We start from the raw sequence: 25,000 nt of genomic DNA, 5'->3' as shown, positions 1-25,000 counted from the left end.
CTCCTCCAGCTGCAGATCCGGTTGACGCTGTGCCTGCTGCTGCTGGTGCTGTCTCAGGTGCAGCAGAGGGTGATGAAGGGGCTGCTGCTGCTGCTGCTGGGTTTAGTAGCGAGACGGCAGCAGCAGCAACAACAACAGCAGCAGCAGCAGCAACAGAGAGCCGCGATGACGGCACGTGGGGAGATGCTTTTGCGGGCTGCTGGAGAGCAGGGAGATTGGCTGCTGCTGCTGCTGCTGCAGCAGCAGCACCGTGCAGCAGCAGGTGGTCTCAGCCGTGGGAGTCAGATACTTCTCCTGCTTCAGTCACACCCGTTAAGACGCAACCCCTGCAGCAGCAGCAGCAGCAGCAACAGCAGCAGCTACAACAGCAGCAACAGCAGCAACAGCAGCAGCTACAGCAGCAGCAGCAGCAACAACAACAACAACAACAACAACAACAGCAACAGCAGGGAGAGCAGCAGCAGCTACAGCAGCAGGGAAGGCAGCAGCACCTGCACCAAGAGCAGCTGCAGCAGCAACAGCAGCAGGCGCAGCAGATACAGCAACCCCATGCTTGGCTTCAGCACACTACCCAGCAGCAGCATCATCCGCAGCAGCAGCAACAACATCTAATACCGCAGCAGCAGCAGCTGCAGCAGCAGCTGCACCAGCAGCCCCAAACGCCGCCGCCACCGCAGCAGCAGCAGCAACTCCCGCCCCCGCAGCAGCAACAACAGCAACACCAGCCCCAGAGGTTGCAGCAGCAGCAGCAGCAAGAACAGCAGCAGCAGCTGTGGACAGACTATGGTGGCTTAGCACACGCTCCACATGTGCATACGGCAAGCTTTGCTGCTGCTGCTGCTGCTGCTGCTGCTGCTGCTGCTGCTGCATGCAGCAGCAGCAAAGCACCGCCCATCAGCACACCCCCAAGAACGCCCCTCCATCGGAATCAGCAGCTGCAGCAGCAACACCAGCAGCAACAGCTGCAGCAACGACAGTTGCAGCAGCAGCAACAGCAGCACCAGCTGCTGCTGCAGCAGCAGGCCTCAAGCATTAGGCAGCATTCCCACCTGCGCACACCGCCAAATCAACACACCATCCCGCAGCAACAGCAGCAACAGCAGCAACAGCAGCAGCAACAGCAGCAGCAACAACAACGACAGCAGCAGCAAGAACGGCAGCACCAGGCAGCATCTGGTGCTTGCTTGCCTCGAAGCCAGCCGCTTATTAAACATTCCCCACAGCAACTAAGGCATGCGCAGCAGCAGCAGCAGCAGCAGCAACAGCAGCAGCTGCTGCTGCAGCGGCAGCAGCAGCAACAACAGCAGTTGAAAGGATCTTACCAGGGGCAGCAGCAAGAACGGCAGCACAGGGAACTGCAGCACCAGCCACAGCAGCAGCAGCAGCCGTTGCAGCAGCTGCAGCACTCACAGCAGCAGCAGCCGCAGCAGCAGCAACAGCAGCAGCAGCAACCGCGGCCGCAGCAGCAACCGCATAATATCCAGCAGCACATCCAGCAAAGCAGTGGGAAACAGCAGCAGCCGCATCAGCAGCAGCTGCAGCAGCAGCAGCAACAACAGCCGCAGCAGCAGCAGCAGCAACAGCCGCTACAGCAGCAGCAACAACAACAGCCGCTGCAGCAACAGCCGCTGCAGCAGCAGCAGCTCCTGTTGCCACTGCCTTCATCCTCGCAGCAGGACGAGCTGCTGGCTGCATGCGACATTCTCTATGGTGCTGCAGAAGCCCTGCAGCAGCAGCAACAACAGCAGCAACATCAGCAACAGCAACAGCAACAGCAGCAGCTGCAGCAGGAACAACTGCCGAAACGGAGACGACTCTCCTCACCCGCAGCAGCAGCAGAGGCTGCAGCAGCAGCAGCAGCAGACACATCAACAGCAGCAGCAGACACCGCAGCAGCAGCAGCAGCAGCAGACATCGTTGCAGCAGCAGCAGCAGCAGCAAATGCTGATTTTCTGGAGTGGAGTCTTGAGGACATTGGGGATCAGTGTGATGCTGCTGCCCCTTCTGCTGCTGCTGCTGCTGCTGCTGCGGTTGCTTGTGAAGGCACCACAGCAGCAGCAGCATCAGAACAGCAGCACCAAGACGAGCTGCTGCTGTGGCTTGATGACGCTGACGCAGCAGCAGCAGCAGCAGCAGATTTATCAGTGCCCGCACCAGCAGCAGCAAATGCAGCAGCACCGATGGTAGGGACGTCAGCACATCATCAGCAGCAGGAACATCAACAACAGCAACAGCAGCTGCAGCAGCGGCTGGGGGGCTCTCCAGGTGCAGCAACGGCAGCAGCAGCAGCAGCAGCAACAGCAGCAGCAGCAACAACAGCAGCAGGATTCAACGAGGTGTCTCCTCGGATTGGGTTTTCTTTTGCTTCAGGCCGCAGCGCTGCGGTGAGTGCTGAGGCCCTCGCCAAGGCACGCGCTTTGCTGCAGGACGACCTTGACAGCAGCAGCAGCAGCAGCAGCAACAGCAGCAGCAGCAACAGCAGCAGCAGCAACAGCAGCAGCAACAGCAGCGTTGCAGCAGCAGGTGGAGCTGGTCCTGTTGGTGGCTTCATCTTTGCTTCCGGAAAGAAGGCAGCAGTCAGCGATGAGGCCCTCGCCAAGGCACGCGCCCTGCTGCAGCAAGATGATGACAGCAGCAGCAGCAGCAGCAGCAGCAGCAGCAGCAGCAATGTTGCTGCAGCAGCAGCAGCAGCGCAGCCAATGCTCGGTTTCTCCTTGGCCTCAGGCGCGCCTGTTCGTGTCAGTGAAGAGGCCCTGCTCAAAGCAAGAGCTTTGCTGCAGCAGGATGAAGGCAGCAGCAACAGCAGCAGCACCACCTGCTGCAGCAGCGACGGTGATGCCGCAGCAGCATCAGCAGCAGCAGCAGCAACTGAAGATCGCGCTGCTGTTGGCTTCTCCTTTGCCTCCGGCAGAAAAGTGCATATCAGCCCCCAGGCTCTGGCGAAAGCTCGCAACCTGCTGCTGCAAGACGAGGACAGCAGCAGCAGCAGCAACAGCAGCAACAGCAACAGCAGCAATAGCAGCAGCAGTAGCGGGACGCTCGTTATAGGGGGCGATTGCACTGCTGCTTCCGGGAAAGCATCATCAGCTCAACCACGCAGCACCGTGCAGCTGCAGCAGCACGGAGACAGCAGCAGCAGCAGCAACAGCAGCAGCAGCAGTACAGCTTCCCCTGCAGCAGCAGCAGCAGCAGCAAGTGGTGCTGCTCAGTTTGGAGGCTTTTCGTTTGCTTCCGGCAGAAAAGTGCAGATCAGTCCGCAGGCTCTGGCGAAAGCTCGCAGCCTGCTGCTGCAGCAAGAAGAAGACAGCAGCAGCAGCAGCAGCAACAACAACAACAACAGCAGCAGCACACCGGATGCAGCAGCACAATCAGCAGCACCTCAAACCCTTCCTGCTGCGGGATTCGCCTTCGCCTCAGGCAGGAAAGTTACGCTCAGCCCTGAAGCACTTGCAAGGGCCCGCAGTCTGCTGCTGCAAGATGCAGACAGCAGCAGCAGCAGCAGCAGCGGGTGCAGCAGCAGTAGCAGCAGCGGGTCCAGCAATCCTGCAGCAACGAGCTCTGCACCGGCGGCAGCAGCACCAGCAGCGCTTCCATCACTACCAGCTTCGTCTCCAGCATCAGCACCAACAGCAGCAGCAGCACCATCAGCAGCAGCATCAGCAACAGCAGCAGCAGCAGCAGCAGCAGCAGTGCAGAAGCTGCCATTTGCTTCGCGGCGAGTTGCAGCAGCAGGGGGTTTGCTGCCGCAACAAATGCGGCTGAAGGGCCCCAGCAGCAAGTCGTTCAAGCCCCCCAAAAGGCTTGCAACAGCAGCAACAGCAGCAGGACCAGCAGCAGCAAATGCAGCATCAGCAGCAGGAGCGGCTGCTGCAGCAGCACCCGCTGCTGCATCAGCAGCAGGGAACATGAGAGGCCCCTCAACTGCAGCAGCAAACCCCAAGCCGCCTTCTCTGCTCAGTCGCCGTCGGCTGCATGAATTGTGGTGTCTCTACAGCTACCCTGTCTCTCACCCTCCCCTTGCTGCTGCTGCTGCTGCTGCTGCTGGGGACCCTGCAGCAGCAGCAGCAGCAAGGAGTGAGGAGCTGCTGCAGCGGGGGGGCTGGACGTATGCGTTAGATTGTGGGGGCCCCTCAAGCGACCCGTCGCGCTGCTGCTTCGACGCTGCAGCAGCTTTTATTTGCTGCTGGCCCGGGCTGCAGGGACAGCTGCTGCTGGGGGGTCCCACAGAGATATACCAGATGTTCTGCTGCGCCCTTAGTGAGCAGCAGCAGCTGCAGCAGCAGCAGCAGCAGAGGGCTGACGGGCTGCAGCAAACGGCACCCCAGGCGGCGTTATTCAAAGGCGCGGCAGCAGCGCGTTTCACTTCCACTTGCAGCAGCAGCAGCAGCAGCAGCAGCAACAGCAGCAGCAGCAGCAGCAGGAGGGATCTGTCTCGTTTTGACCGTCGTTGGTTTCTACATCATTTTCGTTTGCTGGTGTTTTGGCGCTGCCTCAAATGGAGACAGAAATATGCATTGAGCTGCATGCGGGGGGCCCCCCCCTGTCCCCCAGACCCGCTGCTGCTGCTGCAGCTGCTGCTGCAGCGAGCAGCAAAAGAAGCAAGTGGATGGAGGTCCCCGCTGCGCCGCGTCTGTGAAGGAGACACTTCTGCTGCTTCCCCGTTGGCCCTGGGAGTCTTAGGCTTCCGTTGTCTCCACCCACAGCAGCAGCAGCGGCAGCAGCAGCTGCTGCAGCAGCAGCAGCAGCACCTTGTCTCCGAGGTGCTGCTGACAGATGGTTTCTATTGGATATGCGGCAAGACTCAAGACTGGTTTATTGCTGCTGCTTTGGGGCGGCTGCTGCGCGCGCAGCGTGCAGCAGGGACATACAACAGCACAGCAGCAGCAGCAGCAGCAGCAGGAGACAGAGTGCAGCAGAAGAGTTGGGGGCCTCCGCCAATGCGCATGAAGCGTTTGCTGCTTCAAGGAGCGCAGCTTGGCGGCAACCGCGAGGGGTACTGTCCGCTGGAGGCCCCTGATGAGGGTTTGCTGCTGCTGTCCAGCAGCTGCTGCTGCAGTTTGTCTCCTTCTCTTCCTAAGGGGTTGGGGCTGCTGCGTCTCCCCCGCTATATACCGCTGCCGCTGAGGGCCTTAACGCCGAACGGAGGGACAGTCCCTCTTGTAGATGTGGTGGTGCTGCGTGTGCTGCCGCCCCACTGCCTGCTGCAGCAGCAGCAGCAGCAGCCGCAGCAGCAGCAGCAGCAGCAGCAGCGGCCTTTGCTGCTGTCCCTCCAGGATGGAGAAGCATGGAGGCGCCAGAAGCAACAGCTTCTCCATGCTGCTCAAGAGGGGCCCCTTGCTGCAGTTGCAGAGCAGCTGCAGCACCGCCGTGAAGAGTGCGCAGCAGCAGCACAGCAGCAGCAGCAGCGGCAGCAGCAGCAGCAGCAAAAGCAGCAGCAGCAGCAGCAGCAGCAGCAGCAGGAGGACGACGATGAGGACGTATGGGAAGCAGCTAAGGAACTCGCTAGGGAGCAAGAGAGACTACTGGAACAGTTTGCTGCTGATGCTGCTGCAGTGCAGCAGCAAATCAGACATCAGAGCCGTCTCCTCGTCATTGACGCCTTGCTGCTGCAGCAGACAGCAGCAGCAACAGCAGCAGCAACAGCAGCAGCAGGAAGCAAGGGCTGTTGCCGTTTGGATGAGAATAAACAGCCCAACGAGTCCTTTGAGTCATGGGTATTTCAAGAGCAGCAGCAGCAGCAGCAGCAAAACAAGCCCCTGCTGCAGCAGCTGCGAAGAGCCCTCGCCTTCGTGCATTTGCCTTGGGCTGAGGAGACAAAGGAGACACTAAAAGAGGGACAGCGGCTGCGGCTGCTGAACCTGCGCGTGGGGGGCCCCCCTGTGCTGCAGCGGCCTCTTTCTGCTGCTGCTTCTGGTGCTCCTGCAGCAGCAGCAGCAGCAACAACACCTGCTGCTGCTGCTGCTGCGTTTGCGGGAGGAGGGGTTACAGGGCAGCAGCAGTTTGCTGGAGAAGCAGAGACGGTTCTTCAGCTAGAAAGGAGACGCAGGGAGACAGCAGCAGCAGGAGCGTTTGTGTCTCCTCTTCGGCTGTATGCAACAGCAAGGTGAGCTGTCTCTGCTGTCTCCTCAGCGTTGGTTTATTTATTAAACAAAAGGCTTGAGCCTTTTTTATTGTTTTAAAACAGTTTGCTGCTGCTGCTGCTGCTGCTGCTGGATGAACGAAGTGTCTCCCCGGCAGCTGCCTCCCTGTCCCCTCTATCGTCTTGTTGTCTTTCTGTCTGTCTCTGTGTGTATCTCTGTTCATATCTCTATCTCTGTCTCTTTATCTCTGTCTCTGTTTATTATATCTTTTTATCTGTCTCTGTTTGTAGCTTTATGTCTGTCTCTGTTGCTATATTTATGTCTGTCTCTATATTTTTATATCTGTCTCTCTATATATACATATGTCTCCGTTCATATCTTTATATCTGTCTCTCTTCATATTCTTATATCTGTCTCCGTTTATATTTTTATGATTGCGTCTCTCTGCGTATCTGTCTCTGTCTCTTCGCCACATCTGTCTTTCATTTGACTGTCTGTCTCCTTTTTATTATTTTATGTCTCCTTTTTATTATTTTATGTCTCTGTTTTATTATTTGCTGTCTCCTTTTTATTATTATCTGCTGTCTCCTTTTTATTATCTGCTGTCTCTCTTCTTCCCGCTGCACTGCAGGACCTGCACTGAGGCTGCAGGCGTCTCTCCCCTTCGCCCTGAGCTGCTAATCCAGCAACTGCAGCAGCAGCAGCAGCAGCAGCAGCAACAGCAGCAACAACAACAGGTAGTGCCCCCTCAGGCGTTGCCGCTGCTGCTGCGTCTCCCTGTCTTATCTGAGAGTCATCTAATTGCTTGCGGCTTTGGGCCCCACACGTTGCAAGGGCGCAGCAGCAGCAACGGGGAAGCAGCAGCAGCAATAGCAGCAGCAGCAGCAGGAGCAGCAGAAGAAGCAACAGGCAGCAGCACGATAGACTGGGTGTCTCCTTTCTGGGGGCTTGATGTCACAGGGGGGCCCCTCATGTGTCTCCCCCCAGGGGCCCCCGAGGCCCTAGGCCTTACGCGGGGTCTCCTCTATGACGTTGTGGGTTTGCTGCTGCACCTGCAGCTGTCTCCTCCTGTGCAGGTTCGTGCTGCTGCAGCACCTTACAGCCCCCACAGCAGCAGCAGCACAGCAGCATCAGCAGCAGCTAGAGTGCTTGCATATAACAGCAGCAGCAGCAGCAGCAGCAGTGTGGAGTGTGTGGATGTTGCCTTGCTGTGTGTTTAGGGACAGGAGACACCTTCTTCTTGTGTCCAGGGAGCAGCAGCAGCAACAACAGCAGCAGCAGCAGAAGGAGCAATCTATTTGATGACGGGGGGCCTCCAAATCTGCTGCATCCGCCTCAGCAGCAGCGCAGGAGGAGCAGCAGCAGACCTCAGTGTCTCCCCTCTTGACAGGTTCTTAAAGCCTGCTGTTGCTGCACTGGAGGAGCAACAGCAGAAACAGAAGGAGCAGCAGCAGCAGCAGCAGCAGCAAGAACAGATTTGTGCATGCATAGAAGGAGCGGAGTTTGAGCGGTATGATGCTGCTGCTGGCTTCTGGGTCTTCAGGGGACAGATACCCCTGCTGCAGCTGAGAGTCGGTGCTGCTGCTGCTGCTGCTGCAGTGCAGCCGCTTCTAGCAAAGGAAGCACAGGCCTTGCAGGCAGCAGCAGCAGCAGCAAAGAGTGGTGCTGCAGCGCTTGCAGTTCCCTCTGCAGCAGCAGACGCAGAGGATCCCGCGCCATCTGCTGCTGCTTCTGCTGCTGCTGCAGCTGCTGTTTCCCTGATGGCTGCAGCAGCTGCAGCGCAGCACCGCGTATTGCAGGTGACTCTTGCTGCTCGCAGCTTTTAATAATTGTCTCTTCCTCTGCCTGTTGTCTGTCTCTCCTAGTACCCTTTGGGGGCCCCCAAAGAACCCTTGGGGGCCCCTTAGTGGGCCCGTTTGGGGGCTCCCTTAGGGGGCCCCCGAGGGGACTCTACAGGGCCCTTTGGGGGGCCCCTGGGGGCACTCTATGGGGACCCTTTAAGAGGCCCCTTGGGGGGCCCCTTAGGGGGCCCTTTGGAGGGCCCCTTGGGGTACCCCTGGTGGGCCCCTTGAGGGCCCCTTAGTGAACCGTATGGGGACCGTAGGAGGGCCCATTAGAGGGCCCTTTGAAGGGCCCCTGTGGAGCCCTTAGGGAGCCTCACAGGGGCCCCCTAAGGGCCCCTGTGGGGGGCCCTGGGGGGCCTCTGGGGGGCCCCCGCTTAGGCGTAAAGGAGAGGGCGGGGGCCCCTAGGGGGTCCCCTAAAGACTTTAAGAAGGAGAGAGGAGAGACTGCTGCTTGCGCTGGAGACAGCTGGACACCTTGGAGACAAATGTCTCCACTTCGCGGTCCACTGCTGCCTGAAGCAGCAGCAGCAGCAGCAGCAGCAAATGCAGCAGCAGAAGCAGCATCGTTTTTCTGTTTAAGGGGCAGTGCAAAAGAACAAAGAGACAAAGAAGTGCAGAGACAGATAGAGAAAGCAAAGACAGCAAACAAACGCAAGAAAAAAACAAAGACAAACAAACAAAGAAGGACAGACAAACAGCGAAGAGACAGACAGACAGAGACACAGACAGGCAGAGACTAACCGTAGAAAGGAGACAGACATAGAGAGACAGAGACAGAGAGACAGAGACAGAGAGGCAGAGAGACAGAGAGGCAGAGAGACAGAGACAGAGAGGCAGACAGACAGACAGACATAGGGAGACAGAGAAAGAGACAGATACACAGACAAAAAGAGAGAGGGAGAGGCAAAAAGGAGACAGACAAAGACAGGGACACAGAGAGACAGACAGAGAGACAGAGAGACAGAGACAGAGAGACAGAGAGAGACAGAGACAGAGACAGAGAGAGACAGCGAGAAAGAGAGGGAGAGAGATACAGCCAGAGCCAGCAGGAGACTGAAAAAAATAAAGAGACAAAGCGAGGGAGCTGCAGAGACAGCGACCAGGAGACAGCAACAGCAAAGGGGACACAAGAAGCACCAACAGCAGCAGCAAAAGAGACAGAAGAAGCAGTTGCTGTTTACTTGAGTCTTCTGTACTTCATCTTCTCCTAAACTTTTACTCTGCAGCATCTCGCGGAGACGCTGATGGGCCTCACGCCGCAAACCCCTACAAGCATAAAGAGCAGCAGCAAAAGAATCCTGCTGCTGCTGCTTTTGCTGCTGCTGCTGTTGCTGCTCGTGCTGCTGCTGCTTGTGCTGTTGATGCTGCACCTGTTGCTTGTACTGCTGCTGCTGCTTGTGCTGTTGATGCTGCACCTGTTGCTTGTGCTGCTGCTGCTGCTTGTGCTGCTGCTGCTGCTGCTGCTGCTGCTGGAGAGGACTCACCGCAGAGACACCTTTGCAGCTTCTGCTGCTTCCCGGGCCCTCCGGGCCTCCGCTTCGCTGCAGCAGCAAACAACGCGCAGCAAAGAAGAAACAGAAAGGGAGACAAATAAGAAGAGATGAGAGGAGACTGAGAGATATAAGACAGGGATAAGGAGACAGTGGAGAGAGATGTACAATAAGAGACGAAGAGACAGATAAACAGAGACAGAGACACATAGACACAAAGCAGCAAAAGAAAAGAAACAGAGACAGTAAAGAAATAAAACATAGAAAGAGAGACGGCAGAGAAATGAGACAGCAGAGAAAGGAGACAGCAAGGAGAGAGGAGACAGCAGAAGGAGAGAGGAGACAGCAGAGAAAGGAGACAGTAGAGAAAGGAGACAGCAGGAAGAGGAGACAGGAGACGAACCGCCACTCTCTGGTTGGGATCGCTCTGCGTATTACAAATTCTCTGAGACAAACAAAACGATAAAACAAAACAGCAGCAGCAACGCCACATGCAGCGCCTGCTGCTGTCCCTGCAGCTGCAGCAGCATGAGCAGCAGCAGCAGCAGCAGCAGCAGTATTACTAGTAGTCGTAGTAAGACCACAGCAGCAGTCACAGCAGCATCGCAGCAGCAGCCGCAGCACCGCAGCTGCAAAAGCGGCAGCAGCCGCAGAACCACAGCAGCAACAGCAGCAGCAAAGGCAGCAGCAAAGGCAGCAGCAAAGGCAGCAGCAACAGCGGCAGCAACAGCAGCAGCAACAGCTACATCTACTTAAGCAGAGTAGCGCGGCTCTTACGTAACGGCCTTGCCATCGGAACCCTTCTGCTGCTGCTGCTGCTGCTGCTGCTGCTGCTGCTGGATGGAGACAGAAAAGCCGCCAGGGGCCTTTCTTAGTGCTGCTTCAATAGCAGCAGCATTTGCTGCTTCGTAGGGCCTCACCAGCAGCTCTCCCCCCCCTAACAGCTGCACGCTAGCCACTGCATGCAGAGGCTGCTGCTGCTGCTGCTGTTGCTGCTGTTGCCGTTGCTGCTTCCGCTGCTGTCGCTTGAGCTGCTGCTGCTGCTGCTGCTGCTGCTGCTGCTGCTTGTGTGGGGCCCCTGTAGGGGGTAGGGTGTCTATGGAGACCTTCACGTTTAACAACGCTGAGGGCCTAAAGAGCAGCAAAGCGCATATTCTATAAACATATATATATATATATATATATATATATATATGCTGGTGCTGTTGCTGCTGCTGCTGCTGCTGCTGCTGCTTGTGCATCTAAGGCTGGCTGTGCTGCTGCTGCTGCTGCTGCTGTTGCTTGTGGTGCTGCTGCTGCTGCTTGTGCACCTAAGGCTGGCTGTGCTGCTGCTGCTGCTGCTATTGCTGCTGCTTGTGCTGCTGCTGCTTACCCTATTTGCATATTACCTATAGCTAGAAATTGTTTGTTAAGAGACTCAAGGGAGGCCTCCAGCTTAGGAAGGAGACACTTTATGAAGCTGCTTCGATCCCAGGGGGGACTGTCTCCTGCAGCACCGCCTCTCCTTCCTCTCCGCTCTGCATGCAGCCCCTTGCTGCTGCTGCTGCTGCTGTTGCTGCTGTTGCTGCTGCTGCTGCTGTTCCCTCCCGCTGATGTGCTGCTGCTGGGGACGCGGTGCTGAGAGCGTACCGTGCCCATAAAGCTTAATGCAGATATGCTGCTGCTGCTGCTACTACGGCTGCTGCTGCTGCACGTGTTGTTGCTGCTGCTGCTGCAGCTGCTGCTGCATATCCGTGTAGGTAGATGCAACAGGTTGCTGCGGAGTTGGGAGGAGACAGCTGTCCCCTCAGCGGATACTAATTTAAACCCTAAACCCTCAGAGAAAAAAGCAATATATAAAACAGCAGAGTATGCAGCAGCAAACAGCAGACGAAGCAGCAAACAACTGAAGCTACGGCGCTGGAGAAGCCAAGGCTGCTGCTGCTGCTCTTGCTGCTGCTGTTGCTTGTGCTGCTGCCGCTGCTCGTGTTTCTGCTGCTGCTGCAGATGCTGTAGCTGTTCTTGCTGCTGCAGCAGATGCTGCTTCCGGTCGTTCAGCTGCTGATGCAGCTTCTGCAGCCGCTGCTGCAGCTGCTGCAACAGCTGCTGCTGCAGCTGCTGCTCCTCCTCCCCCAGCTTTTGCTGCAGCCTCCGCTGCTGCTGCTGCAGCATAGACCCCTTAGATGTTATTGGAGGCCCCTCTGCTGTCTCTACACATCGAGGGGGGCCCCCAGGGGGGCCCCCCTTTGAAACCCGAGATGAAGGCAACGTGCCCTTGGAAAGACACCCTAAAACCCTAAACCCTAAACCCTAAACCCTAAACCCTAAGGCTTCGTTCACCTTGAGACCTTCAAAGCGTAAAGGCTAACGGGAGATCTACTCCCCGGGCTCCTACCCCCCAGAACAAAACCCTAAACCCTAAACCCTAAACCCTAATCGGAGAAAGGGCCCCCAATCGATCTGACTGCATGTGAGGAGTACTACGATATAAAAATGAGTCCTCTAAAAGAATATATGTTTAAAAACAATAAAAATAAATCTTTAATAAAATATTAAAACAAAATTATCTTATTAATTTATATGAACTGCAAACAATGCTGAGAGCAGCCCTCAAGAGGCTTCGAGGGGAGATAAGTAAATATATACATAATTAATATAATTAATAATAAACAAAATTTATATTTTGATTTAAAATACTATTCTTTAATTAATTTATTATTATTTCAAGAGATATACGATGGGGACGCCGAACGCTCGCAGCAGCAGCAGCAGCAGCAGCAACAGCAGCAGCAGCAGCAGCAGCAGCAACAGCAGCAGCATGATAATAAACTTAATGTTTTGTTTTAGTCAGCATATTTGTTTATAGAAGGTCTTTCTATGTGTAGAGGTTGATAGGGTTTGGGGTGTATATACACCTCAAATAAAACTGCAGATCTCCTCTCCTTAATTAATAAGATTTAGTTAATTAAGGCTTTTGAAGTGTACAGACACCTCAAGAAAAAAACAAACAGACAGATGAAGATAAACCTTAGGAAACCCTCTGTGTTTTGCTTCTGCGTTGGCTCCCACTCTCGATTTATCTTTTAGGGTTTAGGGTTTAGGGTTTAGGGTTTAGGGTTTAAGGTTTTTTAGGGTTTAGGTGGAGTGGCTGCCGTTTGAGGTGTATGGGCATCTCTTTCTGCTGCTTTCGGTGTCTCCTCATGTCTCTTCGTGAGTTCTTCTGTCTCCTTCTTTTGTCTCTTTATCTCTTCTTATCTCTTTGTCTCTTCGTTCATCTGTCTCCTTATCTCTTTGTCTCTGTGTCTGTCTCCTTCTCAGTGTTTGTATTCACCCCTGCCTCTTTCTTTTGTGTCTCCTGCCGTCTCTGTTTGTATTTGCTTCTTTTATCTCTATTTGTGTGTCTCTGCTCCTCCTTGTCTGTCTCTCCTTCTGTCTCCTTTTGTCTCCTTCTGTCTCCTTTTGTCTCTCTTTGTCTCTCTTTGTCTCTCTTTGTCTCCTTCTACCTCCATTTGTCTCCTTTTGTCTCCTTTTGTCTCCTTTTGTCTCCTTTTGTCTCCTTTTGTCTTCTTCTCTTTTTTCTTTAGAGGGGTTGTTTATTTATTTATAGTAGGCGCTGAACGCCTGAGAGACGACAGCGCATGCAGCAGCAACAGCCGCAGCAACAGCAGCAGCAGCAGCAACAACAACAGCAACAGCAGAATAAGCTGTCTCCTTTTTCTTACCCTCATTTGTTTTTCTGCTGTCTGCTGTCTCCTTTTGTCTTTCTTACCTGGTACTTCAACTTGTTGTCAGCCCCAACGCCTAAGGCCTTTCTTAGGGTCTAAGTAAATATAAACAAAAGATAAATAAATAAATAAATAAATAAATAAATAAATAATAAATAAGCAGCTCGTCATTACTGAGACCCTCTGCTGCACAAACGCAAGGGGCCCCCACCACTTCGCAGCAACATGCAGCAGCAGCTGTACCCTATAGGGTAGGGGGCCCCCCTAACCGATCTTAGGGGCCCCCTCAAGGCTTCCTGGGGGGCCCCTCAATGAATGTTAGGGGCCCCCCATGTTGCTGAGGGGGGCCCCCACAAGCGGTGGCAGGGGGGGCCCCAGGAGACAATAGGGTTGCCCCCAAAAAGATGATAGGGTGGGCCCCCAAGGGGGTATTGGGGGGGCCCCCTAAAAGGGTGTAGGGGGGGGCCCCTAAGGGGGGGTAGGGGGGCCCCCAGGAGACAATAGGGGGGCCCCTAAAAAGATGATAGGGGGGCCCCCAAGAGGGTGTAGAGGGGGGGGGGCCAAGAGGAGATAGGGGGGCCCCCAGGAGACAATAGGAGACAATAGGGGGGCCCCTAAGAAGGTATAGATGAGGCCCCCTCTGTAGGTATTTGTGTGTACTAACCTCTTCATCAACTGTCATTGAAAAGTTGTCTCTAAATGCAGACACCAAATTCTCTGAGCAACCATACAAACAAACGCTTATACATGACCTGCAGCAGCAGCAGCAGCAGCTGCTGCTGCTGCTGAATATGCTGCAGCAGCAGTACCAAACCTGACGGGAACAGTCACTTCCGCAGCAGCAGCAGTTGCTGCTGCTGCAGAAAATGCTGCTGCAAAAGGAACAACAGCAGAAGGAGACGCTGCGCTAGCAGCGCATGCAACAGCAGCAACAGCAACAGCAGCAGCAAACGCAGCAGCAGCAACAGCAACAACAGCAGCAACAGCAGCAGCAAGTGCATGATTATCCCTACCGAAAGGAATTGGCTGATCGAGAGCAGCTGCTGAGCCTCCGAGAGCGACCCACACTGCAGCTGAGCACTCCACACAACAACTCGCTGCTGCTGCTGCTGCTGTTGCTGCTGCTGCTGCTGCTGCTGCTGCTGCTGCTTACTCATATTTTGGCTGTCGTCTTCATCATATCCTTCTGCCGCCTGGCGTTCGAAGACCCGCAAAACCTCCGCAAACTCTAAAGAGAAAAAAAAATAAAGGGTTTAGGGTTTGCTTACTAGGGTTTAGGGTTTATGGTTTGCTTACTAGGGTTTGGGGTTTAGAGTTTGCTGATTAGGGTTTAGGGGTTGCTGATGAGGTACTAGGGTTTAAGGTTTGCTGGTTGGCCCGTAGGGTTTTGCTTTTTAGGGTTCAAGGCTTGCTAAGCGAGGGTTTAGGGTTTGCTGCTGCTGGAGGGTTTAGAGTTTGCTAATAAGGGTTTAGGGTTTGCTGATAAGGGTGTAGGGATTGGAGAATAGGGTTTAGGGTTTGCATAATAGGGTTTAGGGTTAGCTAAGAAGAGTTCTTGGCCGGCTGATTAGGGTTTAGGAGGTGCTGCTTAGGGTTTTAGGTTTGCTAAAACCCTAGGGTTTAGGGTTTGCTGGTAAGGGTTTAGGGTTTAGGGTTTAGGGTTTGAAGGACCGATCTGCCCTGTGCAGTCTTCTTCTATTTCCGCCATAAGAGAGTAAATAATATCATCTGTAGCGCTGGCACCAAGAATGTCTGAGTGCATAAACCCTAAACCCTAAACCCTAAACCCTAAACCCTAGACCCTTGTTCTTGTGGGGTTACCACAAACCCTAAGCCACTATGCTAAACCCTTACTAGGGTTTAGGGTTTGCTTAGATGAAGCCTGTCTCCTTCCCACCCAAACCGCCCCAGGCCCTGGTGACCTCCCGCAAACCCTAAACCCTAAACCCTAAACCCTAAACCCTAGGCGCAGTGGGGTTCTGATGAAGAGTACAATGCATGCTTATCAGGAGACAGCGTCTATCTGCGCTTGTACAGAGAGAAGGCAGAGACAGAGAGGAGACAGAGATAAAACAAAAGAAAAGGGTTTGAGGCCTTAGGCTTGAGGCAGTGCATGCACGGAGACAGAGACAGAAGAGACAATTCTATTGAGGTGTCTCCGCTGCTTGTTTATTGCGGTATCAGTTCTTCTTCAGGTGTACAGGCAGGTGCCAGTGGTGAGAGGCGCTATTTATTTGTTTATTTTATTTATTCTTTTGCTTTTTGTTCTCTTCTTCTGTCTGTCTCCACAGCTGCTGAGAACGTTAGGAGGCCCCTGAGATCTCTGCAGCCCTGTCATAACTCTCACAAGTTGCTGCTGCTGCTGCTGCTGCTGCTGGGAAGGCTGCTTCTGCTGGTGCTGCTTCTGCTGCTGTTGCTGGTTTTAGTGCTGCTAAGCTAGCTGCTGGGGCTGCCAAAGCTGCTGCTGCTGTTACTGCTATTGCTGCTATTGTTGCTGTTGCTGCTATTGCTGCTGCTGCTGCTGCTGAAGTTGCCCCTGGTGCTGCTACGGGTGTTGCTGGTGCTGCGTATGTCGTTACTGTTGCTTTTGCTGCTCTTTCTGCTACAGGGATCGCTGTGTCTGCCCCGCTCCCTGCTGTTGCTGCTTCGTTTACGCCTGCTGCAGCAGCTGCTGCAGCAACAGCAGCAGCAGCAGCTGCTGCAGCTGTTGCTGCTGCGTGTGTTCGCTAACCCTGCAGCAGCTCTTTGATCTCCGACCTGCTGAGCCCATTGTCTCTAGAGACCTTCAGCTCTCCTAAGGCGCGGAGACAGTGTGCAACTGTCTCCCTATCTAGCGGCATAGTGGAGACAGATTGTTTATAAATATCTCTTCCTTCTTAATCTGCTGCTTCTGATTCTTTTAAGCGACCCAGAGGTATATTATATTATATTATATATTTTCTATGCAGCAGAATGAAGAGACATCTCCTGCACACGCGGAGGAGACAGCAGCAATAATTGCAGCCCCAGCAGAGACTGTTAGAGATAGGAGACTTCAGCAGGCGGGTTTCTGTCTTTTTCTTCTTTGTTTGTTCTTAAACATTGTTTTAATTTGCTTTTAATTATCTTTTATTTAATTCAATTGCATTTCTTTCCTCAATAAAGCACAGACAGACAGTCGATACTCCGGGGTGTATAGGCAGTGACTTATGAGTGGTTGGGCCCCACAGCTCATTGCTGCTTGTCTTCGATTAAAATAAGAGCATGAAATATACTTTAAATTAATTAAATATTAATTTAATAGTTTATATATATATTAATTTTAATATATATTTTAATTAAGATGCTTATTATTTAATTTAATTAAAAATTAATAATCTGCGTCAGCCGGGACTCGAACCCGGGTCGCAACCTTGGGAGGGTTGCATCCTACCCCTGGACTACTGACGCTTGTTTGTTTTGCTTGTTCTTTGTTTCTTGTTTGTCTCCTTCTTCTGTCTCCTTCGCTGTCTCCTTCTCTGTTTGCCTCCTTCTTCTGTCTCCTTTGTCTCCTTCTGTGTTTGTCTCCTTCTTCTGTCTCCTCCTTGTCCTCTTCTCTGTTTGTCTCCTTCTTCCGTCTCCTTTCGTGCTTGTCTCCTTCTTCTGTCTCCTTTTGTGCTTGTCTCCTTCTTTGTCTCCTTTTGTGTTTGTCTCCTTCTTTCTCTCCTCCTTATCTCTCTTTCTTCTGTCTCTTTCCTCGATCTCTTTTTTTTGTCTCCTTCTTCTGTCTCTTTCTGTTGTCTCATTCTTCTGTCTCCTTTGTTCGTTTTGTGGTTTGTGCTGTGTTCATCTCCTCTGTTTATCCCCCTTTAACAACAGAGACAAACTGTCTCTTTCCTAAGCAAAGGCTGTCTCTTTTTAATACAAGAAGACGGGTAGTATCTTTGTAAGAGACAGAATAAGAAAAAGGAGACAAACTCAGAAGGAGACAGATCCTCTCCTTCTGAGTCTGTCTCAGGTTGTCTCCTCCTTACGAGGGACAACCTGTCTCCTTCTGATTAAAAAAGACAGAGACAGGTTGTCCCTCTAAAGGAGGGGGAGACAGATGATCTCCTTTAATATGGAGACAGTTTGTCTCTTCTAAGAAGGAGACAGATTGTCTCGTCTAAGAAGGAGACAGACTGTCTCGTCTAAGGAGGAGACAAATTGTTTCATACAGCAAGGAGACAGATCGTCTCCCCTAAGGAGACAGATCGTCTCCCCTAAGGAGACAGATCGTCTCCTCTAAGGAGACAGATCGTCTCCTCTAAGGAGACAGATCGTCTCCTCTAAGGGGACAGATTGTCTCCTCTAAGGGGACAGATCGTCTCCTTTAAGGAGACAGATTGTCTCCTTTAAGGAGACAGATTGTCTCCCTTAAGGAGACAGATTGCCCCCTCGAATGAAAAGGAGACAGGCTCTCTGGTATGAAAAGGAGACAGATTCTCTGCTTTAAGAAGGAGACAGATTATCTGCTCTTTAAGGAGACAGACACGATCTGTCTCCTCTAAAAAGGAGACAGTTTGTCTCTTCTCCTTCGCTACCGCATGCGGCCCCAGCAGCTGAAGCTGTCTAACAGAGAAGGCCCAACCTCAAAGTACTGCACACAACACGGCAGCAGCAAATGCAGAAGCAGCAGCAGCTGAGGCAACAGCATCAGCAGCATTAACAGCAGCACCACCAAAGCTAGCATCAGCATCAGCAGCAGCATCTCATGCTGCAGTAGGATCAGCAGCAAAAGCAACTGCAACTGCAGCACAGTCCCCGTATGCATTTCTACGCCCGAGGCTCTCTAAAGTGCTGCTGCGTTTGCTGCTGCTGCGTTTACTGCTGCTGCTGCTGCTGCTGCACCTGCTGCCTTGTAATGTGATTTAAGTCATAATGGTGCTGCACAGCCAACCGAAAGCCTCCGCAAATTGCCGCATGACTGCACGCACAAACACCCATGCTGTTGCTGCTGCTGCTGCAGTTGCTGCTGCTGCTGCTGCTTCTGCTGCACGTGCTTCTGTTGCTGCACGTGCTGCTGTTGCAGCAGCACCTGATCCTGAGCTGTTGCATCTACTTCTGCTGTTGGTACGCTTGCTGCTGTCTCCTTGTTGCTACTACTAGTGCTGCTGCTGCTGCTGCAAGCAGGTGGGGAGTAGCAATAAGACAGTAACAGCAGCAGGATCAGCAGCAGCATGACAGAAGCGGGTGCAGCAGCAGCAGGCGCAGCAGCAGCAATAGGCGCGGCAGCAGCAACAGCTTCAGCAGCAGCAATGATGACAGCGGGAGAGCAAGCGAGGAGACAGGAGACAAGAAAGAGACAAAGAAGGCCCCGCAAACAACGCATCAGAGACAGCAGAGGAGACTAAAAAATATATATAAATAAAATAAACAGCAGCAGCAAACATACTGCTGCAACTCAGGGTGAGGCAGCAGATGAACGTGAGGCGAGAAAGAAGCGTGCGCCTTGCGGTATCTGTACAGCTCCTGAAGCAGTAGCAGCAGCCGCAGCAGAAGAAACAGCACTAGCAGCAGCAGCAGTAGCAGCAGCAGCAGCAGTAGCAGCAGCAGAAGCAGCAGCAGCAGCAAAACAGCAGCAGCACCAGTAGCAGTGGCGCACAGAAAAAATGAAGAAACTGCAGATAACACATGCTGCTAGCGGAGCAGCAACAGCAGCAGCTGCTGCTACTGCTGCTGCTGCTGCTCCTTGCGTGCAGCAGTTGAAACAGCATTGTGCAGCGTCAGAAAAAATATATACAAGGGGAGACAACAGATATTGAGAGTGCTGTGGGCCTTGCCAGCAGCAGCAACAGCAGCAGCAACAGCAGCAGCAGCAGCAGCAACAGCAGCAGCAGCAGCAGCAGCGGCTCACTTTCAGCTCCGCCTGCAGACGGGCTGCTAATCCTGGTATAAGGGAAGTGCCCCCAACGACGAACACGTTCTGCAGCAAACACCTGCAGCAACAGCAGCAGCAGCAGCAGAAGCAGCAGAAGCAGCAGCATTTAGATAAAAGAAAGAGACAGGAGTCTAACGGGTGCAGCGGTTAGTGATTGAGGAGACAGAGACAAAGACAGCTACAGATAAAAAGAAGAAGAGACAAATTATATAAAGACAAGGAGACAGATAAATAAACAAATATATATATATATATGTATATATATATATATATAACTGAAGGAGACAGGATGATATACAGACAAGGAAACAAAATAATATAAAGAAAAAGAGACAGCAAGAAGACAAAAGGAGACAAAAGGAGATAAAGAAAGATAAAAAGATATAAAAAGAGATAAAAGGAGATAACAAGAGATGAAAGGAGACACAATAAAACAAAAGGAGACAAACGAGACAAAAAGAGACAGAAGGAGACAAAAGGAGACAACAGAGGCAGCAAAAGGAGACACAAAAAGGAGATATAAGAAGACAAAAGGAGACAAAAGACAGACAGAGACAGACAGAGACAGACAGAGGCAAGAGGAGGCATTAGGAGACAGCAAAAGGAGACAAAGAAAGACAAAAGGAGACAAAAGGAGACAAAAGGAGACAAAAGGAGACAGAGCATATTATTACTTTCGGGTGTCTACGGGGCACTTCTCTACTACCGCCTCCACTGCTGCCTGCAGCGGCATAAAATGAACGGCGCTAAGAGGCTCCTCCCCTGCCTGCAGCAGCAGCAGCAGCAGCAGCAACAGCAACAGTAGCAGAAGCAGCAACAGCAGCAACAGTAGCAGCAGCAACAGCAGCAGCAGCAGAGCAACACGAACACAGGGCGAGTAAACACCGCTACACATTCTGCGGCACAAACGCCAGCAGCAGTAATACAAGCAGCAGCAGCAAAAGGAGCAGCAACAGCAGCGGCAACAGCAGCAGCAGAGCTTACGCAGGTGTATCTATAATCCCTGAGAGCCTTTGCATCAAACAGTATTTCTGCTGCTGTTACTCGACAGTCTCCAACGACCCAATGCGGCACCTGATGCTGTTGCTGCTGCTGCTGCTGCTGCTGCTGCTGCTGCTGCTCCTGCTGCTGCTCATCTTCAGTGGGGCTCCACGGCCCTTCGTCACAGCGGCGTTTCTTGCAGTCCATCCCTAAGCCGCCACTGTTGCTGCTGCTGCTGTTGCTGCTGTTGCTGCTGTTGCTGCTGCTGCTGCTGCTGCTGCGGTTGCAGCGGCTGCAGCCAGTAGGTGGCTGTACAGTGCAGGGGTTGCTGTTCGCAAGAGATGTCTCTGCTGCTAAGACGATGCCCTTCTCCGCGGAGCAGCAAAGCAGCTGCTCTTTCACGGATCTTGCAGCAGCCTGCAGCACCAAATGCAGCAGCTACAACCGCTTGCTGCTGCTGCTGCTGCAGCAACGCCAAAAGCAGCAGCAGCAGCAGCAGCAACAGCAGCAAAAAGAACAGTGGGAGGATGCCTCACCATGGTGCAGTTGCAGGGTCTCCAGTCCCTTTTGCTGCGTCCCTGTTGCGGTTGCTGCTGCTGCTTCTGCTGCTGCTGTTGCTCCTGCTGCAGCAGTTTGCTGCAGAGCAGCAAATCAATGTCTCTGCCTCCCAGCGGTAGCTCTAAGGAGAGACACCCGAAGGCCTGGCCTAATAGAAAAGGAGACACTCTAGTTAAAGAAGCTCCTAAGTCAATAACCAAGCCAGAGAAGTGCTGCATGCACCGCAGCACGCGAAGAGCGCTCTCGTTCCACCTGCTGCTGCTGTTGCTGCTGCTGCTGTTGCTGCTGCTGTTGCTGCTGCTGTCAGTGTCCGCTGAGCTCCGCAGACAGCCGGTGATCGCCAAGGCAGACAGAGTATCCTGGAAGACAAAACAAACAACAACTCGCTCTAATGCTGCTGCATGCAGCAGCAGCAGCAGCAGCAAGAGGAGCGGCAGCAACGCCAGAGGCAGCAGCAGACGCAGCAGAAGCAGCTCTAGCAGCAACACTTGCTGCAACTACTACAGCAGCTGAAGCAAAAGCAGCAACTCCACCAGCAAAACCTGCTGCACCATCCTAGAAGCAGCAGCAGCAGCAACAGCAGCAGCAGCAACAGCAGCAACAGCAGCAGCAGCAACAGCAGCAGCAGCAGCAACAGCAGCAGCAGCAGCAGCATACTTTGTCGACTGAGAGAAAGTTTTCAGCTTCCAGGAGCTCAAAACAAATCTCGCCTATCCTCGCAAAGTGCTGCGGAGAGCGGAGGCTGCTCTCGCACCACAGCAAACGCCCCCCAGCAGCAGCAGGATGCATCCTGCAGCAGCAGCAGCAGCAGAAGCAGCACAGCAGTAGCAGTGGGAGTATACACAACTGCAGGGACAGCACCTGATAGAGCAGCAGCAGAAACAATGGTGGCGGGGGCCTCAGCGAAAGACGGCAGCAGCAACCAACAAATTCGTGCAGCAGCAGCAGCAGCAGCAACAGCAGCAGCAGCAGCAGCAGCAGCTAACCCTGAATCAGCAGCAGTTAGCACATGAAGAACTGCATCTTCGTAGGCCGACCAGTCGCGTACAACCCCACGATACAGCGGCATATAGCCGTCGCCCTCGTTCTCTACAAGCAGCAGCAGCAGCAGCAGCAACAGCAGCAGCAACAGCAGCAACAGCAGCAGCAGCAACAAGAGCAGCAGCAGCAAATGGAAGAAAGTTCGTGGTTAGCTACTGCTGTCGTCTTCACGCTGATTCGCTGTTGCTGTCGCTGATACTGCTGCTGCCTGCTGCTGTTGCTGCTGTTGCTGCTGCTGCTGGAGACCTTACCCCACGGTCTGCGAATAACTTGAGGCAATATAAGGCTCTGCTCTTCTCCCTGCAGCAGCAGAAGCAGCAGAAGCAGCAGCAGCAACAGCAGTAGCAGCAGCAGGAACAGCAGCAGCTGCCACATGCAGAATATGGTTTACACGTCCGGTGTATAGACAGCGCTTGCACAAGAAACTGCTTTGGTGCTCGCCCAGATGCAGCAGCAGCAGCAGCGGCAGCAGCAGCAGCAGCAGCAACAGCAGCAACAGCAGCAGCACACCGCAGCGGCTCGCGTTGCCCCTCCATGAAGTAAACCTACCTCAGGGCCCCTCTCAGCTCTAGACACCCGAATGCAGTGAGAACCTGCATCAACAACTATGACAGGGTTGCTGCTGCTGCTGCTGCTGCTGCTGCTGCTGGCTTGTGCTCCCCAGGCACAGCGCCAGAGTTGCTCGTCATCGTTTGCCTTAAGCCACTCGAAGAAGCTCCTGCTGCTGCTGCTGCTGCTGCTGTTGCTGCTGCTGCAAGCATATGATACTGAAGGCAACTTGTATGCCTGCTGTGCTGCAGCAGCAGCTGCTGCTGCTGCTGTTGCTGCTGTTGCTGCCTCATTATGAAGCGGCTGCTGTTGCTGCTGCACAGGTGGTGGTTGCTGAAGCTGACGCTCGTGTAGCTGCTGCAGCAGCCGCTGCTTCTCTTGCCGCTGCTGCAGCTGCTGCTGCTGCACTTCATTCCAGTGCCCCATATTCTCCTGGGGGCCCTCCGGGGGCCCCCTGCTGCAGCCGCAGCAGCAGCAGCGGCAGCAGCAGCTTTGCGTAGGTGTAAATACACCTCAAATAAAGCAGAAGAAGCTTTATTGATATTTAAAAGCAAAATAAAAATATAAAACAAAGTTGTTTCAGTAAATAAACAAATAATATACTCTTTATTCAGAGGGGCCCCCGAGGGGTCTTAGGGTGGGGCCCCCCTAACACAGTCACTGCAGCAGCAGCAAACATGTAGTGCACGTATTTGTTTGTTTACTCTTGAAATAAAAGAAAATAATGTTTAAAAATATACGCAACACAGGCAAGAACGCCTCCTAAACAGCTGCTGCTGCTGCTGTTGCTGCTGCTGCTGCTGCTGTAGCGGAAGGTCAAGCCCAGCAGCAGCTTGCAACAAGACAGTAGCAATAACAGCAGCAGCAGCAGTTGCTGCTGCTGCCTTTTGAGGCAGCAACACGAAAGCTGCTCTCTCTGGCCTCTTGTGGTGTGTGTCTTTGTATTCTTTGTCAGGGCAGCTGCTGCTGCTAGTGTCGCTGCTGCTGCTGCTGTTGCTGCTGCTGCTGTTGCTGTTGCTGCTGCTGTTGCTGCTCAGCTTCGAATTCCACTGCAGCAGCAGGTCGTCTAAGGCCCCATGGGGCCCCTCCGCTGCTGGGAGGAAGGGCAGTTGCCCTTGCAGCAAGACTGCAGCACGGAAGTGCAGCAGCAGCAGCAGCAGCAACAGCAGCAGCAGATACCGCAATGGTTACAGCAAGATGCAGCAAAAGTAGCAGCACTGCAGCCCCTTCTTGAGGCATGGCCCGAAGCGGAAGCCTCGTTCTAGTGAGCCCTTCCCTCTGCTGCTGCTGCTGCTGTTGCTGCTGCTCTGCTGCTATTTGGGTATGCTGCTTCAAGACGAAGTCGTTAGCATTGCAGCAGCCAGTTTCTATGCTGCTGCTGCTGCAGTGCTTCAGCTCCTCTGCATCGATATATGTTGTCTCTTCTGCTGCTGCTCTGTCTGCTGCTGTTGCTGCTGCTGCCTCTCAGTGATTCTTTTCGGGGTTTCCTGCTGCAGCAGCTTTGCTGCTTGAAGGAGGAGCAGCAGCAGCTGAATGTCACAGAGACGCCGCAGCAGTGCAGCGGGGGTGACCACCTCTCCAAGCAGCAGCAGCAGCAGCAGCAGCAACAGCAGCAGCAGCAACAGCAGCAAGAGGAGAACGGTGTATGCCAAGCCACCACCGCCTGTACGCAGCAGGATGACTGCGGGCCTCAGCAGCAGACATACTCTCTTCAGCAGCAGCAAGAGCAGCAGCAGCAACAGCAGCAAGAGCACCAGCAGCAAGAGCAGCAAGAGCAGCAGCAGCAACAGCAGCAGCAGCAAGAGCAGCAGCAGCAAGAGCAGCAGCAGCAGGCCTCATCAGGAACAACTTATTTGATTGAATGCCCTGAAGGTCTGCAGCGGGAGTTGCGCTGCTGCATTAGGAGGGGCCCCGACTTTCTTTATGTACGCCATTAGGGTTTAGGGTTTAGGGTTTAGGGTTAGCAGACACTGCAGTAGCAGCTGAAAAAGCATCCACTGTCGGAGAGTGCTGCTTCAGTTGCTGCTTCTACTGCTGCTTGTGCAGCTGCTGCTGTTGCTGCTGCTGCTGCTGCTTCCCAGGTATCTGCTGAGGTGCGGTGGTTGGAGGGCTTTAGCTGCTGGCCTGCTGCTTGCTGCGACTTGCTGCTGCTGCAGCTGCTGCAGCAGCGGCAGCGGCACAGGGACGAAGGTAAATGGAGCTTCAGCATACTCTGCGCTGACGCTGCTGCTGAAGACGGGGAGCAGCAGCAGCAGCAGCAACAGCAACAGCAGCAGCAGCAGCAGCAGCAGAAGCGGAAGGTGTGCATGCTGGTCTTGAGGCATCACATCGTAGAGCGCGACCCTGACTGGCTAGCAGATTGGATTGTCTTTGTGAGTCTCTCACTCTCCCTTGCTGCAGCAGCAGCAGCAGCAGCAGCAGCAGCAACCGCAGCAGCAAGCTCGCGCCTTTACAGAGGGGACTTTCGCAGCCCTCCGATCCTTGCCCTTATGCTCATCGTCTCCGTCGTTGCTGCTGTTGTTGCTGCTGTTGCTGCTGTTGCTGCTGCTGCAGTTTGTGCTGCAGCTTTATGCAGATGTTATCAGAGCGCTGCAGGGCTCGGAGGCGACCCTTAGCAAAACAGCAGCAGCAGCAGCAGCACCGCTGCGGGCCTTCTGTGGGGCCCCACCCACTCCTGCTCAGTACATGCATGCAAAACGCCGGCTGCAGCAGCAAGAGGAGCAGCAGCAGCAGCAGCAGCAGCAGCAGCAAGAGGAGCAGCAGCAGCAAGAGCTGATGCTGAACTAATTAAGACGCTTTTCTTTTTCTTCCCTCAGCACTTTATTCGTAGACTCCCAGTACATCAAAATCTGCACGCACAACATAAAAGCAAGCC

At 53.6% G+C, this 25,000-nt stretch overlaps 4 protein-coding genes across 4 annotated transcripts in view; 2 read left to right on the top strand and 2 right to left on the bottom strand.

Moving 5' to 3' along the window:
* The window catches only part of EAH_00036370 (BRCA2 repeat-containing protein, putative), a gene marked incomplete at both ends in the record, with an annotated part of 8,375 nt that extends 469 nt beyond the window's left edge, over nt 1-7,906 (top strand). The window contains 3 exons of the mRNA XM_013395663.1: nt 1-6,103; nt 6,712-7,156; nt 7,301-7,906. The exon at nt 1-6,103 is cut by the window's left edge and continues 469 nt beyond it. Coding sequence (XP_013251117.1) covers nt 1-6,103; nt 6,712-7,156; nt 7,301-7,906 — 7,154 coding nt within the window. The remainder of the gene's footprint in view (nt 6,104-6,711; nt 7,157-7,300) is intronic.
* Nucleotides 7,907-8,347: 441 nt separating this feature from the next.
* On the bottom strand, nt 8,348-14,275 carry EAH_00036360 (hypothetical protein; the record flags this gene model as incomplete). The annotated part of the gene is made up of 8 exons (XM_013395662.1): nt 8,348-8,437; nt 9,106-9,465; nt 9,818-9,859; nt 10,197-10,545; nt 10,911-11,031; nt 11,310-11,667; nt 13,783-13,835; nt 14,200-14,275. The coding sequence occupies 8 exons, from the start codon at nt 14,273-14,275 to the stop codon at nt 8,348-8,350; spliced, it is 1,449 nt and encodes a 482-aa protein (XP_013251116.1).
* Nucleotides 14,276-19,666: 5,391 nt separating this feature from the next.
* On the bottom strand, nt 19,667-22,551 carry EAH_00036350 (hypothetical protein, conserved; the record flags this gene model as incomplete). Its single annotated transcript, XM_013395661.1, has 7 exons — nt 19,667-19,762; nt 19,981-20,394; nt 20,514-20,894; nt 21,193-21,325; nt 21,522-21,624; nt 21,828-21,876; nt 22,126-22,551. The coding sequence occupies 7 exons, from the start codon at nt 22,549-22,551 to the stop codon at nt 19,667-19,669; spliced, it is 1,602 nt and encodes a 533-aa protein (XP_013251115.1).
* Nucleotides 22,552-23,201: 650 nt separating this feature from the next.
* Nucleotides 23,202-24,912, top strand: EAH_00036340 (hypothetical protein, conserved; the record flags this gene model as incomplete). Its single annotated transcript, XM_013395660.1, has 4 exons — nt 23,202-23,389; nt 23,594-24,050; nt 24,207-24,497; nt 24,691-24,912. The coding sequence occupies 4 exons, from the start codon at nt 23,202-23,204 to the stop codon at nt 24,910-24,912; spliced, it is 1,158 nt and encodes a 385-aa protein (XP_013251114.1).
* Nucleotides 24,913-25,000: the final 88 nt, after the last annotated feature.

The sequence above is a fragment of the Eimeria acervulina genome, genomic scaffold, assembly GCF_000499425.1.
Source record: "Eimeria acervulina Houghton genomic scaffold, Eah_scaff391, whole genome shotgun sequence".
NCBI lineage: Eukaryota > Apicomplexa > Conoidasida > Eucoccidiorida > Eimeriidae > Eimeria > Eimeria acervulina.
This window is presented reverse-complemented; position numbering and strand designations above follow the sequence as displayed.